Genomic DNA, 17,101 nt, shown 5'->3' on the forward strand with positions numbered 1-17,101 from the left:
TGCAGGAAGGCAGGGAGGGGGTGGGGACCGGGACCAGGAGTGGGGTGCATCCGAGACTTCGGGCCACCCACACAGGTTGGCCAGGTAGTTGAGGCTAGGAGAGGAGGCATGGCCTTGGCTTGGGGCCCCGGGCTGACACACTGCACAAACCAGGCCCCAGGCGGGCCCTCACTCTGGGCCTGAGGAGCCACAGCGAACCAAATGACTGCTGAGACAGCCCTGAGCACATCTGGGAAAAGTAATCCACGCAGGTCACTGCAAAGGTGCTCAGTTGGGACACAGGGAAGCTGATGGGGAAGGGGGGTCATAGGAGAGGGAGTGGTGGGCAGTTCTCACAGCCCTCAAGGAGCATTTACACTGCAGGAATTAGGCAAATACCAGAAATCAGGGCTTTTGGGGGGAAAACCTGTGTTTTCTTGAAGCTGCCTTACAAACACATCTTAGGGTGATTTTAAACACCAGTTGCTCTTTCAGACTCATGGTGTTTCTCGAGGAACCAGCACCAAGTACATTCCCTGATACACAGAGGAGTCGTTGATGGGATCTTTTCTGAGGGTCAAATACAAGCACAGTCAGTGAATGTGGAGAATGAAAGTGAGAAAAATGTCCTATATGAAAGTGGACCAGAGACGGGGCATGAGCCCAGGTCTGAACCTGTGATGTGGGCTGAGCCCCACGTCACGGGGTTGACAACAGAGGGGCCAGTCAAGGAAAGTCAGCAGTGCAGTGAGGTGAGATGCCCACTGTCTATCTGGAAAAGCCTCTGCAGCACCAGCTCCATCTCTGCCTGCATGGGAACCAGGCCCACACCCTCCACATTCTCAGCAGACTCTTTCCCACGGGTGCCCACAGTTTCTTCCAGGGCTTCCTGGGATCATCAGACTCTTCTCCAGGCTCCACCTCGCTGACTGGTGGGTTTGTTGTCCCCTGTGTTCAGCTGCTGGCAGCATCGTGGGGTCTTCTCCAACTGTGCCAAGCTTCAAACAACAGCACCCCAAGGACCACAAGGATCAAGGCAGACACACCCAAGCGGATGAGGTTCTCCACTGTGTAGTCTTGGGGTTGGTAAAGTAGGAATTGTGGGTAAAGAGGTTACAAAAGTCAGGACAGACTCAGATCATCCCAGTCCCCCTGCATGTCCACCAGGAAGGACACCTGCATCTCATTCATCAGTTTTGATGCTCTGAACACAGCACCATAATTGAGAATTTCCCCTACTCTCTACTCTTGGAATCTGGATTATTTTCCCATCATCCCAGAGAGTCAGCTGCTCCAGAGAAAAAGAAAACCAATAGGCTGTGAGAGAAGAGATTTAGGATGGCTTAGGTCATCTCTTTAACTCTTTAATGTGTCTCTGAAACTAGTGCTACCCAACTCGATTCCCTGAGGTGACATCTCTGGGGTCTGGTTTTTCATTGCTTTGGAAAGCCCAGATGCACTTGGAGGACTTCAATTTGTCCTTATTTTCAGGACATGAAGGAGTGATGTTTGGATGCATGTTTTCATTGTTCCACCTCACCTAGTTCTTTGTGTGTCTGACTGGGGAACATAATTTCCCTGTCTCATTCCTGTCTTCTTTCTATCAGTCTTTTTTAAACAATAAATAATTGACTATGTACATCCCAGACATTTTTGGTATTGAGAATTACTGAAGTTAACATAACCTCTAAGTGTTTATTCAGTTTGTAATCTAATTGGAAGATTGGTAAAAAGGTAGAAAAAGAGAAATAATAAAATAATATCTTCAGATGCACACCTGCATGAAAATACAGATCTCTAAGATCACAGATAGGCTCTGATGATGTGACAAATGAAATCACAGGCAATACAGGGAACTCTGGGAGGAGGATGTGGGCACTTCCAGGAGTTCTGGTGGGAGGTGATTTGGAGGATGACCTAACCCAGCTGACCAGCTGGTGTCATGGAAACAGAGCAGAAACCCTGCCATCCTCCCACACCCACATAATGACAGTGGTCCCCCATGGAGACAGGACAAGCTCAGAGAGGACTCATGTTCTTTCTCCCGCAGGAATTCACTGGCATAAAAATTCTAAACTGACTGAGCTTTTTCAAATCCTGGAATGGATTCTGCTCTGATAGATGTGAGAACTGAATCCCAGATACAGGTGGGAGTTTGTCAATGGGATTCACTTCAAGGGAGCTGAGCGAACTCCACTTGGGTTTAGACAGTCAGAGGATCTCCATCACCCTGACACATAAAGGAGAGGCCTCCCTGACTCCATCTCCTATGTGGGATTTATTCCACAGGGACCAGGACAACTCAGGGGCCTAGAAGCAGCAACACAGACAGAGGCAGGTGTGGCTCCTGCTCTTTTCTCCCCACCTGAGCTGGGCATCTTCCCCTTCAGATAATTCCTTCCCACTGATCAAATGGGACCCAGTGACCACCCTGCTGCTTGAGGCATGAGACCCTTTCCTTATGTCTCCACCTTTATTCCCAGGACATTAGGAAATAAGCCTTTCTGGAACTATTTGATGTGTTGAAGTACAAAGTGAGAAACAGCAGAAGCCTGGTGGCATCTGTGTCTCCTCTAGGCTAAGGGGACTCTGCTACCCAACAGACATGAAGTTTGTCTGTGTAGAGGAGGGTCTGCAGACCCCAGCTGATACATGACACAGGAACCAGGGGAGGCTGTGGGTGTGCCTATCTCTTCATGTCTCCTGTAGTCCAACAGATGTCTCCCAAATGATGGCTCTTCACACATGACAGTCTCCTCCCTGCACCCACCAGCTCTGGATGGACCCTCAGGTGGGGTGAGGCATGGAGAGGGAGGGGGACTCCCCATCTTCTTGATCTGTTTATGGGGTGGGATTCCCCCTATTGATGACCTCATTGTTTCACCCTCCTTCCCATCCCAGCCCAGAGCTGTCCTGGGGCAGAGTCTGCTACCTCAGTGGACATGGGGTGGGAGTCCCTTACCTGAGACCACAAGCTCCACGGGGTCACTGGGCTGTGACAGCTGGAAGTGGGAGGAGCTGTTTGAGCTGTAGCACCTATAGGTCCCATGGTGGCCCCAGGTCACAGGGCTGATGGTGAAGTTGACCTGAGAGGGGCCAGCCGAGTCTTGTAGATGAAGCCACTGGGGAGGATCCAGGGACCCCTCCCTGTGCAGGTGGAAGGTGTCAGCCCTGACCTCAGAGTGACACTGCAGGGTCATGTTCGCTCCCCAGGGCACTGAGGGTCCTGGCTGGGCTGAGAGGGAGGGTTTCCCATACATTCCTGAGGAGAGGAGGGCTGTGATGTGTGCAGAGTCACCCCTCCCCCCATGCCCTCGTCCCTGAACTGAGGGACCATGTCCTTCCCCAGGGATGCTGACTATGACCCCTCTCAGATCCTCTCAGTCCCTCTGAGTGGGCGTCTTTTTTTCCATGTACCTCACTCCCCTTTTCTCACTCCCTCCCGTAGACATCTGTCCTTTTTGCCTCTGGTCAAGGACCCTGACCTGGACCCCATCAACACCAAGGTGAACCTAGGCCTGAGCCTTGAGCAGGCAGTCAGGACAGGGGGTGGGGCAGGGCAGGACTCCTCACCTGCAATCAGGATGTCCAGGGGGGTGCTGGGGGCTGACCACACATAGGAGAGGTTGTGACCACTGTAGCACCTATAGCGGCCCCCATGGGTGAGGTTCACAGGGCCCAGGGGGAAGTCGGGGCTGTGCTGCCCATAGAGACGCTGGAGGAGTGTCAGGCCCTCACCCTTGGTCAGAGCAAATCTGTCAAAGCCGGGCTCTGAGCAACACTGGAGTGTCAGGTTGTCTCCAGGCAGCAGCAGGGAGCCTGGCTGGGCTGAGAGGTAGGGCTCCCTGTACACACCTGGGGAGAAGGGTCATTGTCACCCAGAGGACACACACACCCACCACCCACACAGGGATTCCAGGGAGATCTCTCACATGTCCCTCATTAAGCCTCCTACCTATGGTTCTGTTCTCGGTAAGCCCCTGTCAGTGACCCCACAACCCTCAGGGTTTTACTAGGCACAGGGTTTAGGTCAGTTATTTGGGGACAGGAAAGAATTGAAGCCAAGTGTGGGCCACCTCACCTGTGACCTCGAGGTGCAGAGGGGCACTGGGCTGTGACCACACATTGGGGTTGGAGCTGGAGGAACCATAGCATCTGTAGGTCCCCCCATGGGAGAAGCTCACTGGGCCCACAGGGAAGACAGCCTGCCGTGTCCCAGCATAGGATCTCTGGTCCGATTTCCTGTGTTGGAGTTGCTCAGCTCCTCCCTCCTTGAACAGGTGGAAAGTGTCCAATGGGGACTGTGAGCTGCACAAGAGGGACACGTTCCCTCCTGAGTTCACCACCGGGCCTGGCTGGGCTGAGAGGGAGGGTGCACTGTGCTCTCCTGAGGGAGAAGGAGGATCTGAGTTAAAGGGGACCATCACCCCACCTTTACCAGGTGTGTGCTGTGAGGGGTGTGGCCCCCCTAAAGCCACAGTCTGTCCCCTTCTTTCTCTGAAGAGGAGCCCACAGTGGGGAGGAGACCCGGGTTCCCCTTACCTGTCACCACCAGGAGCAGGGCCTCACTCCTCTCAGACAGTGTATGCCCAGTGTTGTAGGCACACTGGTACAGCCCTGTATTCTGTGATCTCATGGACTGAATGAGGAACCCGATCTTGTTGCTGGAGGTCTCTGGGATCCTCGTATCCAAGGGCTGAGAGCCCCTATCTTTATACAGAACATAGGCATCCGCCTGCAGAGACGCCTGACACCAGATGGTCACAGGGCTCCCCTTGCTCACCCTGGGGCCTGGGTCAGCCCAGATGGAGGGTTTGGGGGAAACTTCTGGAAAGGAATCAGACTTGCACTGTCAGGAGGGTCCTTATGCCCTCAGTTTTTCCACCTGTCACTCCAAGCCCCATCCCACACTGGTCACCACCAGTCCAGACCCACTGTGTGTCCCCCAGCTGCCCAGGGGCATCTTTGTGCTAAAGCAGGAGCTCTGGGGGAAGACTCACCTGCCTGGACCTGGTCCCACGGGCCCTGACACAGCCCTGGAAGAGAGTCCCTGTGAGATTTTCCTTCACCCCCACACAGAAGCTCCTGACCTGTTCTAGGCCCCTGAGTCCTGAGGTCAGGGTTCGGGATGAGCCACCTCTTCTTCCCTAGAAGTTGTGTTCCCACTGAGAGTCATCATTCCTGGGTCCCCTTGGAACCAGCACCTGGGAGATGATGGGATCCCATCCCTTATCTTTCCCCCAAGCTCACCGAGACAGAGAAGGATGGTGAGGGTCGGGGTCGTGGTGCTCCCTGTCATGGTCACCAGTGCGCAGACAATGTATAAAATCAGCGGCAACACAGAGTAACGAATGATGTGTTAACACAGCCTCAGCCCTGTGTGACAGGTCATGAGTTCCTCATCAGTGGCCTGGCAAGAAGGGAAGTAGCCCCTCCCTGAAAGATGGGGCAGAGGAGATAGCAAGCTCTGGAGATTTCAGCCTGATCTGAGTCTCAGCAGACCCCACAGGCTCTGCACCCACCTTGTATCACACCCAGATCCAGAGGGTGACACCTGTCCCAGAACATGAGGGTAGAGCACCAGGCAGGACTCAGGAGCAGCCTAATTTCTGTTCCAGTTGTGACTCTGCCTTTTTTGACCTTTGTGTCCTTGCTTAAGTCACTTCCCTCTACTGAAACCCTGTGAGTGCCGTCTTTCTTCCTCTTTCCCACTGGCCAGACCATCAGGCAGCATGTGGTGAGCAGTCACCTTCTGCAGTCCTGGTGCCAGGCCCTGGAGAGTCACTGCTGAAGCTGCTGGACTCTGTCCTTGGACTCACAGGGCTCAGAGGAATGAAGACAGACAGGCTGATATGTAGACAGCAGACAGATCAGTTACAGTCTGGTGAGACTGTCCATGTTGGGAGAAAGAACAAGGCAGTGAGGTTCAGTAACAGGATGACAATCATGCAACCTGGGTCCTGGCTGTGAGGGCGTCCTTCTCTGGGATGGGCTGACCCAAGGCATGAGCAGGGATCAGTCCAGAGACTGTGGGGAGTGGGGCATCCTTGACCAGAAAGAGCTTGGGCTGTTCTGAGAAGGGGCCGCAGTCAGGCAAAGGCTGTGTCCTGGGCACACAGGATCTGGAGCATCATGCAGATAGTTTGGATTGTATCTTGGAGTCAGTGGGACAAACAAATTTATGTTTTAAAAAGGCTACCCCTTTGTGAAAGCGTCATACCAGCAGGCTCTACTGATAATCAACTCCATCAGGAATAAAATTCCAAGATTCACCTGGCCCATGGATGGCATGTAGATCAGTATTTTAAGTCATTCACACAGACTTGTAATGCCAACTGCACTTACAGTTGATAGGACAGCCGTTGGTCCTTTCTTGATCTTGGGAAGTAGGTGACTTGGTTAAGAGTGGCTGAGGAGGCAGCAGAGAAAGTGCAGGATTTTTAAATAGCTCAGTTTCTGTGGGTGGTTTGTGGTGGAGGGGAGTACGGTTAAGTGGTGTTTTCGATTTAGGAGGATGACTGGTGTTTCCTGGGGCTGGCGAGTTTAGCTCCAGCCTGACCACTGATAGCTTTCAATGTCAGATGGTGCAATGTGGATCTGCTCTAAGGGTGGCAACTGATGGAGGAAGGGAGCAGGCAAGCTCAGACCATGTCCTTTATAGGAAGAGTCCTCAGGAGGTGCAGAGAGGAGCAGACTTGGACAAGGTGTGGGGCCTGGATTGGAGCTGCAGGAAGTAGGCTGATGTGATGATAAGACAACTGAGTCTTGTGATGGATGGGGGACATTGTCCAGAGGGGCTCAGTGGGACATCATGGGTGGAGTAGATGACTGTCAGGAAAGTGGGAGAGTGGGAACAGAAGGCTGTTCCACTCTCTTCCTGGCGCCTGGAGGGGTCAGTGGGGCTGTCACTGGCAGGATGACCCCAGTGGGGAGGGTGGCATCCGGAGGTTCTGAGGAGACTGGTCACTGTTTCTCACAAGAAAGTCTGGCCTTGCTGGGACCCTGGATTTTATTTCCCCAAACAGTTCCCTTCACTGACTTCCTGTTTGGATCAGTCAGCACCAGCCTCACCCTCATCGTCCCCCTTCTAACCTCTGGGTCAGTTCTGCCTCCTCAGGGCCCCTCCTCCCCTGAGCAGAGCTCTTCCTCTCACACTGGGAACTCCCTCTGCAGCATCAGGTAAGAGCCCCTGTGGAGGGCAGCCAGGCTTTTACATGAAAAGGAACAGAGTCAGGGATCTGTGAGGCAGTTTATGTTCCTGAACTAGGAACAAAATGAGAATAATATCAATGAAGAAACACAATACTGGAAGAAATAGATAGTTGATCATGTCATGTATTTCTTGAAAGCTATAAGTTTACCTGCCCAAGGAACTCAGCTATGAATCTTTGAAAACCAAGCCCACACACATCATGAGCATCATCAGACTAGTCAAGGAAAATTAAATCCACCCAGACAGAAATGGCACATCACACATGGAGGAACCAGGATTGGACTGACTGCAGATTTCCCATCAGAAACCATCACAGCCAGAAGAGTTTAATGTCCTCAAAGGCGAGAAAAGTTTGCCTTGAATATTTCTGGAAACATTCTTCAGGAAAGGAAGTGAAATAACAGAAACCTGAGCATCTGACCTGCTTAAAACAGCCAAGTTCTTCAGGAAAACAGGAGATAATTCAAAAGAGATCCTTGGAAATTCAAGAATTAGAGAAGAACAATAATATGTAAGTAAATATCTAAGTAAATGCAATAGCCTATTTTTCTCCTCTGAACTTTAAAAAAACAGGCATGGCTGTTGAAAGCAGAAATGGGCACATCATCTGGTGGGGTGTGTGATGTGTGGATGGACTAGAGATTTCAAGCGCAGCGCAAGGCAGTGGGTGTAGAGGGAACTGCACAGTTGCAAGGCTTCTGCATTGACCTTGCAGAGGTTAAATATTACCTCCTCTGTGTAGAATCTGTAAAATTATGTTGTATATTATAATACTTACAACTGTCACTGAAAAAGCAATGTAGAAAGACTCATAGTTAGAATTCCCATAGATAAAGTACAATGAATGCTAAAAAACCATCCAAAACCACAAAGAGGGCAGTAATAGGAAACCTGAAGAGAAGCAGCAGATGTGACATGCAGATGCAAACAATAAAATGGGAAACCTAAAACAACCTTGTTTACAATTACATTAGATGTAAATGGTGAAAGCACAAGGAAATGACAGATTTTAGGACTGGATTAAAATACTGGATTCCTTTACTCTAGCATATGTTAGTTAATGCATGGGTATATTTCTTTTTGGTTAAATATATTTTATTGACTATGCTCTTACAATTGTCCTATTTTCCCCTCTTTATTCCCCTCTGCCCTGCAAACCCCCTTCACCCACATTCTCCCCCTTCAGTTCATGTCCATGGTTTGCACATGTAAGTTCTTTGGCTTCTACATTTCCCATAGTATTCTTAACCTTCCCCTGTCTATTTTCTACTTACCATTTATGCTACTTATACTCTGTACCTTTTTCCCTCTCCCACTTCCGTTTATATCTCTCCACATGATCTCCATTTCTGTGATTCTGTTCCTGTTCTAGTTGTTTGCTTAGTTTGTTTTTGCTTTTGTCTTTTTTAGGTTCAGTTGTTAATAGCCGTGAATTTGTTGTCATTTCATTGTTCATATTTTTTATCTTCTTTTTCTTGGATAAGTCCCTTTCACATTTCATATAGTAAGGGCTGGGTGATGATGAACTCCTTTAACTTGACCTTATCTGGGAAACACTTTATCTGCTTTTCCCTTCTAAATGATAGCTTTACTGGATAGAGCAATCTTGGATGTAGTTCATTGCCTTTCAGGACTTGGAATACTTCTTTCCAGCCCCTTCTTGCCTGCAAGGTTTCTTTTGAGTAACCAGCTGACTGTCTAATGGGAACTCCTTTGTAGGTAACAGTCTCCTTTTCTCTTGCTGCATTGAAGATTGTGTCCTTACTTTAATCTTGGCTAAGTGAGGTAATTGTGATGTGCCTTGGTGTGTTCCTCCTTGGGTCCTACTTCTTTGGCACTCTCGGAGCTTCCTGGACTTCCTGGAAGTCTATTTCCTTTGCCAGGTAGGGAAGTTCTCTTTCATTATTTGTTCAAATAAGTTTTCAATTTCTTGCTTTTCCTCTTCTCCTTATGGCATTCCTATGATTCAGATGTTGGAATTTTTAAAGTTGTCCTGGAGGTTCCTAATCCTCTTCTCATTGTTTTGAATTCTTGTTTGTTCATTCTGTTGTGGTTGAATGTTTGTTTCTTCCTTCTGCTCTAAACTGTTGATTTGAGTCCTGGTTTCCTTCCTGACACTGTTGATTCCCTGTTCATTTTCCTTTATTTCATTTTTCATAGCCTTTATTTATTTCTCTAATTTGTGACCATATTCAACCAATTCTGTGAGCATTCTGATGACCAGGTCTTTGAACTGTGCATTTGATAGGCTGGCTATCTCTTCATCACTTAGTTGTATTTTTTCTGGAGCTTTTATGTTTTCTTTCATTTGGGCAATTTTTTTTTTCTCTTATAGCGCCTGTTATGTAGTAAGAGGCAGAGCCTTAGGTGTTCAGCAAGGCAGGGCAACCCATATCTTTGCATTGTGATGCTGTATGTGGGGGGCGAGTTCCGAGAGGGAACAGTGCTGCTTGCTCTGCTCTCTGCTGGTTTTCAGTCACTTCCCCTACTTCCCACAAGCAAATTGGGCCCTTCTGTTGCTGATTCTTGGGTGGGTGGGTTGGTGTATGTTCTAGGACCTTGTGTATCTCTCCAAAAAACTCTCCTGTGAGGCTGGGAATTTCTCTAGCTGCCACCTCACCCCCCCCCCCCCACAGGTGTTTTCAGCAGAGGCGTTGAGACTTTATTTCCCCTCACTGGAGCCCTGGGTTGCGTGGCCTGTCTCACTCCTCAGTTGTTCTTCCCAGTGTATCTGCACAAGAATGTGGGATCTCCCAGTCCATCAACTTCCACCTCGCCTGGTCCTTTAGCCACTGCCTTGCTGTGAGATCTCTCTACACAGGCGCCCATCTCTGTCCCTCCTACTGGTATGGATGAATGTTTCTCTTTCACTCCTTGGTTGTCAGACTTTCATACAGTTTGATTTTCTATCAGTTCTGGTTGTGTTTTGTTTTTAAATTTGTTGTTGTCCTTATGTTGGTTGTGGGAGGAGGCACACTGTATCTACCTACGCCTCCATGTTGGCTTGAAGACATGGGTTTATTTTGGGAATTTTGATTCTGTTCCATTAGTCTGTATGTCTTTTTTTTTGTTTCAATTACCATGCTGTTTGAATTATTATAGCTCTGTAGCAAAATTTGATATCAGGCAGTGTGGTGCCTTCAGCTCTCTCTTCTTTTTCAAGATTGCTTTGGCTATTGGTGGACTTGAGTGGTTTTGTATGTATTTTATTATTGTCTTTTCTATTTCTGTGAAAAGTGCATTTGAAATTTTGATAGAGGTTGCACTGAATTTGCAGTTTGGTCAGTATACACATTATAGTGAATTCTTGCTAATTGTAAACACAGGACATATTTCCACTTATTTGTGTCTTTTCAGTTTCTTTTACCAAAGTTGTGAGGTTTCAATGTCCAGATCTTTCACCTCCTTAGTGATTATCTGTTGTGTTTGATGTTATTGTAAATGGAATTAAATCTTTATTTTTTCTATTTTTAAAAATATTTTGCATATTGAAATGCCACTGATTCCTGAATGGTCATTTTGTATGCTGCCACTTTACTGAATTTGTTTTTAAGTTTTTACCATTTTTTTGTGGAGTTTTTACGGGGTTTTGTATAAAAGATTGTATCATCCACGACCAGTTTTATTTCTTTCTTCCCAGTTTGGATCCCTTTGTTTCTTTTCCTTGTCTGACGGCTCTGCCTAGGACAGTTAGTATGAATTGCACAGGAGTGGGGAGAGTGAGTTTCCTTGTCCTGTCACTGATCTCAGAAGACAAACTCTCAGCTTTTCAGTGTTGAGTCTGATGTTCACTGTGGGCTTCCTCATGTGACCTTTATTGTGCTGAGGTGAGGTCATTCCATCCTCAATTTGTTGACAGTGTTTATGATGAAATGTTTGTTTTGAATGAATGGTATACTTTGTTTGTCTTCTCTGTATCTATTCAAACAAACATATGTTTTATATCATTTAATTTATTATTGTGGTGAAAACTCTTATTCATTTTCACATGTTAAAGTATTTTTGAGAATTATCAGGACTCTGTTTTAAATCCCATTTGATCATGGTGTCCAAAAGTTTAATGTGCTCTTGGATTCCTCATGATAATATTCATTGAGATATTTGCATCTATGTTTTACAAGAATATTGGCCTCTTGTATTTTTCTTGTTCTATTCCTTGGTTGACGCCCCCTGTACCATTGTGCATTTCATTCACGTAATTTTTTCCATCGTGGAATTTATGGGTTTTATTTGATGATTTCTCTCTTTGTTGAATTTGCTATTTGGTCCACGTAAGGTTTTCCTGACTTTATGAAATTGTATTTCTATTTTTGTCTTATACTGCATTGAGCTTCTTTTGAATTATATATGGAGTAAACTGCTGTTCTCCGTGTCTTTGTGTTCAGTTATTGGGATGTTATTAGAAAGTTTGCTGATGGCATAGACTTTGATTCTTCCTGATCTTTGGGGTGCTGTGTTCTCTCTTTGTATCTGATGTCGCAGTCACCTCCTGCAAGCTTGACCAGCTGCCCTCAGGGGAGAGATGGTTTCTGTTGGTCCTGGGTGTGTGTTCTGGGGCTTCTGGGGCCTTGTGTGGATGGACTAGCTTCATGCTTCTGGCTCCCTCTTGTGGCAGGATTCTCAGGTTGTAGGTCTGGTCCTCACCTTTCAGTGTATCTGGCCAATTGGAAAAAAACTCTTGTTTTTCTTTGTTATTTTTTAAAAATAGGCCATGACTTTTATAGACAGGGGCACCTGCCATCCATGCCATCTCCAAAGTCCAGCTGACCCCTGTGTAGTCTCAGACCTCCTCCTTGTGCTCTTGAGGGGATCAGAGGAATGTTAAGGTCCCCAGGGGTCACTGGAACTAAGCCTTGATAAACAAGGGTGTTGCACCTCTGGGCAGAGCAAGGACTGGGTGGGCTGCACCTGCTCTGGCAAGCCGGCCGGAGTTGGGCCAAGGGCTGGCCTGTGCGTGGCTCCCTGGCCAGGCTTCCAGGCAATGTGTTGCGTGTTCCAGGCTCCTGAGCAGTTAACGTGGAAGCAGGGTGGAGGAGCACGATCTTGGACAGGTGGTTGCTGCTGGTGCGGAGAGTGCAGGGGAAGGACTTCTGCCCTGTGTGCATCCGGTGGTGACCAGCTCCTTCTGCCATGCGAACTTCTTGTGGCAGCCAGGTGTGTCTCGGGCGCGAGTGATATGAGGAGCTCAGACTTGAAGGAGCTCTGGTGAAGCCAAGGAGGGGAGTGCGGTGGCTCTTGGCGGCGGTGGCCTAGGCCTAGGATACCAGGATACCACCCAGGAGCGGGCGGACAGGGACCAGAGGGATGGGGAGAGGATGGGTGGCACAATGACTCCCTGGGACTGCGGGCCCACCACACAGGTCGGACAGGATCCTGGCGGCCAGCAGGGGTGGCCCAGCAGTGGCTTCTGTCCTGGGAGAGACACCCTGTGCACTTCTGGGCCTGTGATGGGGCCCCTGCTCTGGGCCTGGCTGGCGTCTGAGCACGTTATGCTCAGGGAGCCGGTCCTGAGCACAACAGGACGAAGTAATCCACACAAGTCACCAAGCCCATAGGCCAGAAAAGGTGTGTGGCTGGGACTCGGTGAGGATGATGTATCCGAGAAAGACCAGGGGTGCGGGAGATGGTGGTGGGCATCTCCCCCGCCCTCAAGAATGAAAAACGGGAAGGGACTAGGAAAGAAAGTGTATGAATGACCCACGGACATGGACAATAGGGAGGGAGTTTTCTGTTGCAGCAGGGTGGGGGAGAGGGGCAGTGAAATTGGCGGAGGAGGGCAATGGGAGGAAATTGGGAGAACTGTAATGCAATAATAATTTTAAGAGATTTTAAGAATAAGGGGGAGGGAGGTAGGGATGCTGGGGTGGGTGGGAGTGGTGGGGGGTAAATGCAGACAACTGTACTTGAACAACAATAAAACAATTAAAATAAATAAATTATATATAGTTCATGTTGATCCTTCAAAAGACCTTTACGTCTGTCTTTTACCCCTTTTCTCTATACTGGGATCATGGCGGGGGGGAGACTTAAAAAATAAAAACATGAATAACAGCAAACAAATAAAACCAAAACAAAAGGAAGGAATACAGGAAGGAACATTTAAACCCAGGAATTAGACCAATGCCATAAATCAGGGCTTATGAAAAAATTCGTGTTTTCTGGGAGCTGGTTTACAAACATACAGCCTGATGTCACTTCACACACCTGTGGAGTTTTGGGAGAAAACACACCAGGTCCATTATCTGATACACATTGTAGTCCTTGATGGGACGAGGCAGTGTTTTTCATGATGATTTTGGATTTATTTCTCCCAAACTAGTCTTTTACAATGACATTTATTGCAGTGATATGAGTTCATACAATTCCACAGGTGTCAGCCCTGGCTGGTGTGGCTCAGTGGGGTGAGCACCAGCCTGCGAACCAAAGGGTCCCCTGCTCCATTCTTGGTCAGGGTGCGCGGCTGGGTCTCAGGCCAGGGCCCAGGCAGATGACAACAAACCTGTGTTTCTGTGGCACATGGATGTTTACATCCCTCTCTCCATCCCTTCCCCTCTCTAAAAAATAATAAATAAAATCTTAAAAATATTACAGAGGTTTCAAGGGCACAGTTCTATGTTTCATCATCTGTATATGGCATTGTGTTCACCTTCTGAAATCAAGTCTCTCCTCACCCTGTATCTCACTGTCTCCACCCTCCTCTGTTTCACTCTGACCCCTTCCCCCTGGAGACCACCACTCCATTGTCTGTGTCCATTTGTCCAAACTATTCCTGGTGTTTATCCCTTTAACCAGGTATTTATCCCTTTAACCAGTTGTTTAGAACAGATTTGTTGTCTGACCTAAGACATGCACAGTCCGTGAATGTGGAAAATGAAAGTGAGAAAAATGTTCTACATGAAAGTGGACCAGAGATGGGGGGTGAGCCCGGGTGTGGATCCAAACCTGTGACATAGGCTGAGCACCAGGTCGCGGGGTTGAGAACAGAGGGGCCAGTCAAGGAGAGTCAGCAGTGCAGTGAGGTGAGACACCAACAGTCTAACTGTGGAGAAGCCTCTGCAGCACCAACCCCACCTCTCCCTGCACCGGAACCATGCCCACACCCTCCACATTCTCAGCAGACTCTTTCCCAGGGGCGCCCACAGTTCCCTCCAGAGCTTCCTGGGATCATCAGACTCTTCTCCAGGCTCCACCTTGCTGACTGGTGGGTTTGTTGTCCCCTGTGTTCAGCTGCTGGCAGCATCGTGGGGTCTTCCCCAACTGTGCCAAGCTTCACACAGCAGCACCCTGAGGACCATGAAGATCAAGCCAGACACACCCAATTGGATGAGGTTCCTCACTGTGTAATCTTGGGGTTGATAAGCTAGGAATTGTGGGTAAAGAGGTCACAGAAATCAGGACAGACTCAAGCCACCCCAGTCCCCCTGCATGTCCACCAGGGCACCTGCATCTCATGGACCTGTTTTGATGCTCTGATCATAGCCCCATAACTGAGAATTTCCCCTACTCTCTACTCTTGGAGTCTGATTTATTTTCCAATCATCCCAGAGGATCAGCAGCTCCAGAGGAAAAGAAAACCAATAGGATATGAGAGAAGAGATATAGGATTTTTTTAAAAAAATTACTTATTTATTTTTAAAGAGGGAAGGGAGGGAGATAGAGAGAGAGAGAAACATCAATGTGCGGTTGCTAGGGGTCATGGCCTGCAATCCAGGTATGTACCCTGACTGGGAATCGAACCTGCGACACTTTGGTTCGCAGTCTGCGCTCAATCCACTGAGCTATGCCAGCCAGGAGATATAGGATTGTTTACCCCATCTCTTTTCTCATCTTTAATGTGTCTCTGAAACTAATGGTGCCCAACTCAATTCCCCGAGGTGAGCATCTTTGGGGTCTGGACTTGCATTGCTTTGAAAAACCAATGTGCACATGGGGGACTTGAATCTGTCCAGAATGTCAGGACATGAAGGAGTGATGGCTGGTTGTACGTTTTCATTATTCCACCTCAACTACCTCTTTGTGTCTCTGACTCAGGAACATAATTTCCACATCATGTTCCTTTCTTCTTTCTATCAATCTTTGTTTTTTGAGAAACAAATGATAGAATATGTACAATATAGATATTTTTGGCATTGAGATTTACCAAAGTTAACATAACCTCTAAGAGTTCATTTAGCTTGTAATCTAATTGGAAGATTGGTAAGAAAGTAGCAAAAAGATAAATGAAAAAATAAATGTCTAGAGGCACAGCTGCATGAAAATGCAAATTTCTATAGATCCCAGACAGGCTCCACTGATGTGACAAATGAAATCACAGGCAGTACAGGCAACTCTGGGAGGGGGAAGGGGGCACTGACTAGAGTTCTGATGGGAGGTGTTTTGGAGGTGTTTTGGACTCAGCTGACCATTGGTGCTCAAGGAAATGGAACAGAAATCCTGCTGTCCTCCCACATCCACGTAATGACAGTGGTCCCCCTGTGGAGCCAAGACAAGCTGAGAATCGGCTCATGTTCTTTCTCCCATAGGAACTCACTGGCATCAAAGTTCTAAAGTGACTGAGTTTTTTCAGATCCTGGATTGGATTCTGCTCTGATGGATGGGAGAAGCAAGTCCCAGATGCAGGTGGGATTTTGTCACTGGGATTCACTTCAAGGGGGCTGAGCTACTCCACTTTGGCTTAGACTATCAGTGGATCTGCACTCACCTTGACCCAGAATGAGAGGCCCCTTTGACTGTGTCTCATATGTGGATCTGATTCCACAGAGACCAGGACAACCTAGAGGCCTAGAGTCAGCATCAGGACAGAGGCAGGAGTGGCTCCTCCTCTTTTCTTCCCACCTGAGCTGGGCATCTTCCCCTTCATGTATTTCCTCCCTGCCGACCACATGGGACCCAGTGACGACCATGCTACTTGAGACAAGAGGCCCTTCTTTGCATCTCCACCTTTATCTCTAGGACTTTAGGAAACAAGGCCTTCTGGAACTATTTGATGTGTGGAAGTGTTGAAGTGAGAAAGTAGCAGAAGCCTGGTGGAGTCTGTGTCTCCTCTAGGCTAAGGGACTCTGCTACCCAGCAGACGTGAAGTTTGTCTGTGTGGAGGAGGGTCTGCAGACCCCAGCTGCTACATGACACAGGAACCAGGGGAGGCTGTGGGTGTGCCTGCCTCTTCATGCCTCCTGTAGTCCAATAGATGTCCCCCAGATGTTGTCCCTTCACACACTTCAGTCTCCTCCCTGCATACACCAGTACTGGATGGACCCCCAGGTGGGGTGAGGCATGGAGAGGGTGCGACACTCCCCATTTTCTCCATCTCTTTATGGAGTGGGATTCCCCCTTTGATGACATCACTGTTCCACCCTTCTTCCCATCCCAGCCCAGAGCTGTCCTGGGACAGAGTCTGCTCCCTCAATTGATATGGGGTGGGAGTCGCTCACATGGAATCATGAGCTCCAGGGGTTCACTGGGCTGTGGCAGCTGGAAAGGGAAAGAGCTGTGTGAGCTGTAGCACCTGTAGGTCCTATAGTGGCCCGAGGTCACAGGGCTGATGGTGAAGTTGGCTTGAGAGGGGACAGCCATGTCCTGCAGATGAAACTGCTGGGAGGATCCAGGGACCCCTCCCTGTGCAGGTGGAAGGTGTCAGCCCTGACCTCATATCGACACTGCAGGGTCTCATTTGCTCTCCAGGGCACTGAGGGCCCTGGCTGGGCTGAGAGGGAAGTTTTCCTGTACATTTCTGAGGAGAGGAGGGCTGTGATGTGCAGAGGGTCACTTCTCTGTCCATACTCTTGACCCCTAGCTGAAGGACACTGTCCTTCCCCAGGAACACTATCAGTGACCCCTCTCAGCTCCTCTCTGTCCCTCTGAGTGGACATCTTTTTTTCTCCATTCCCCTCACCTGCCTTTCTCACTCCC

At 48.6% G+C, this 17,101-nt stretch overlaps 1 protein-coding gene across 1 annotated transcript in view; it reads right to left on the bottom strand.

Annotated features, from left to right (window-relative positions):
* Positions 1–762: 762 nt before the first annotated feature.
* LOC114510910 (leukocyte immunoglobulin-like receptor subfamily A member 6) overlaps positions 763–17,101 on the bottom strand; it is a 63,030-nt gene continuing 46,691 nt past the window's right edge. Inside the window, exons 10-14 of the mRNA XM_036012644.1 lie at positions 4,061–4,366; positions 3,553–3,834; positions 2,942–3,241; positions 1,837–1,857; positions 763–1,055 (exon numbers count right to left, since the gene is read on the bottom strand). Of these exons, the coding sequence (XP_035868537.1) occupies positions 934–1,055; positions 1,837–1,857; positions 2,942–3,241; positions 3,553–3,834; positions 4,061–4,366 (1,031 nt within the window). The 3' untranslated portion in view covers positions 763–933. The remainder of the gene's footprint in view (positions 1,056–1,836; positions 1,858–2,941; positions 3,242–3,552; positions 3,835–4,060; positions 4,367–17,101) is intronic.

Source organism: Phyllostomus discolor, chromosome 12 (genome assembly GCF_004126475.2).
Source record: "Phyllostomus discolor isolate MPI-MPIP mPhyDis1 chromosome 12, mPhyDis1.pri.v3, whole genome shotgun sequence".
Taxonomy (NCBI): Eukaryota; Metazoa; Chordata; class Mammalia; order Chiroptera; family Phyllostomidae; genus Phyllostomus; species Phyllostomus discolor.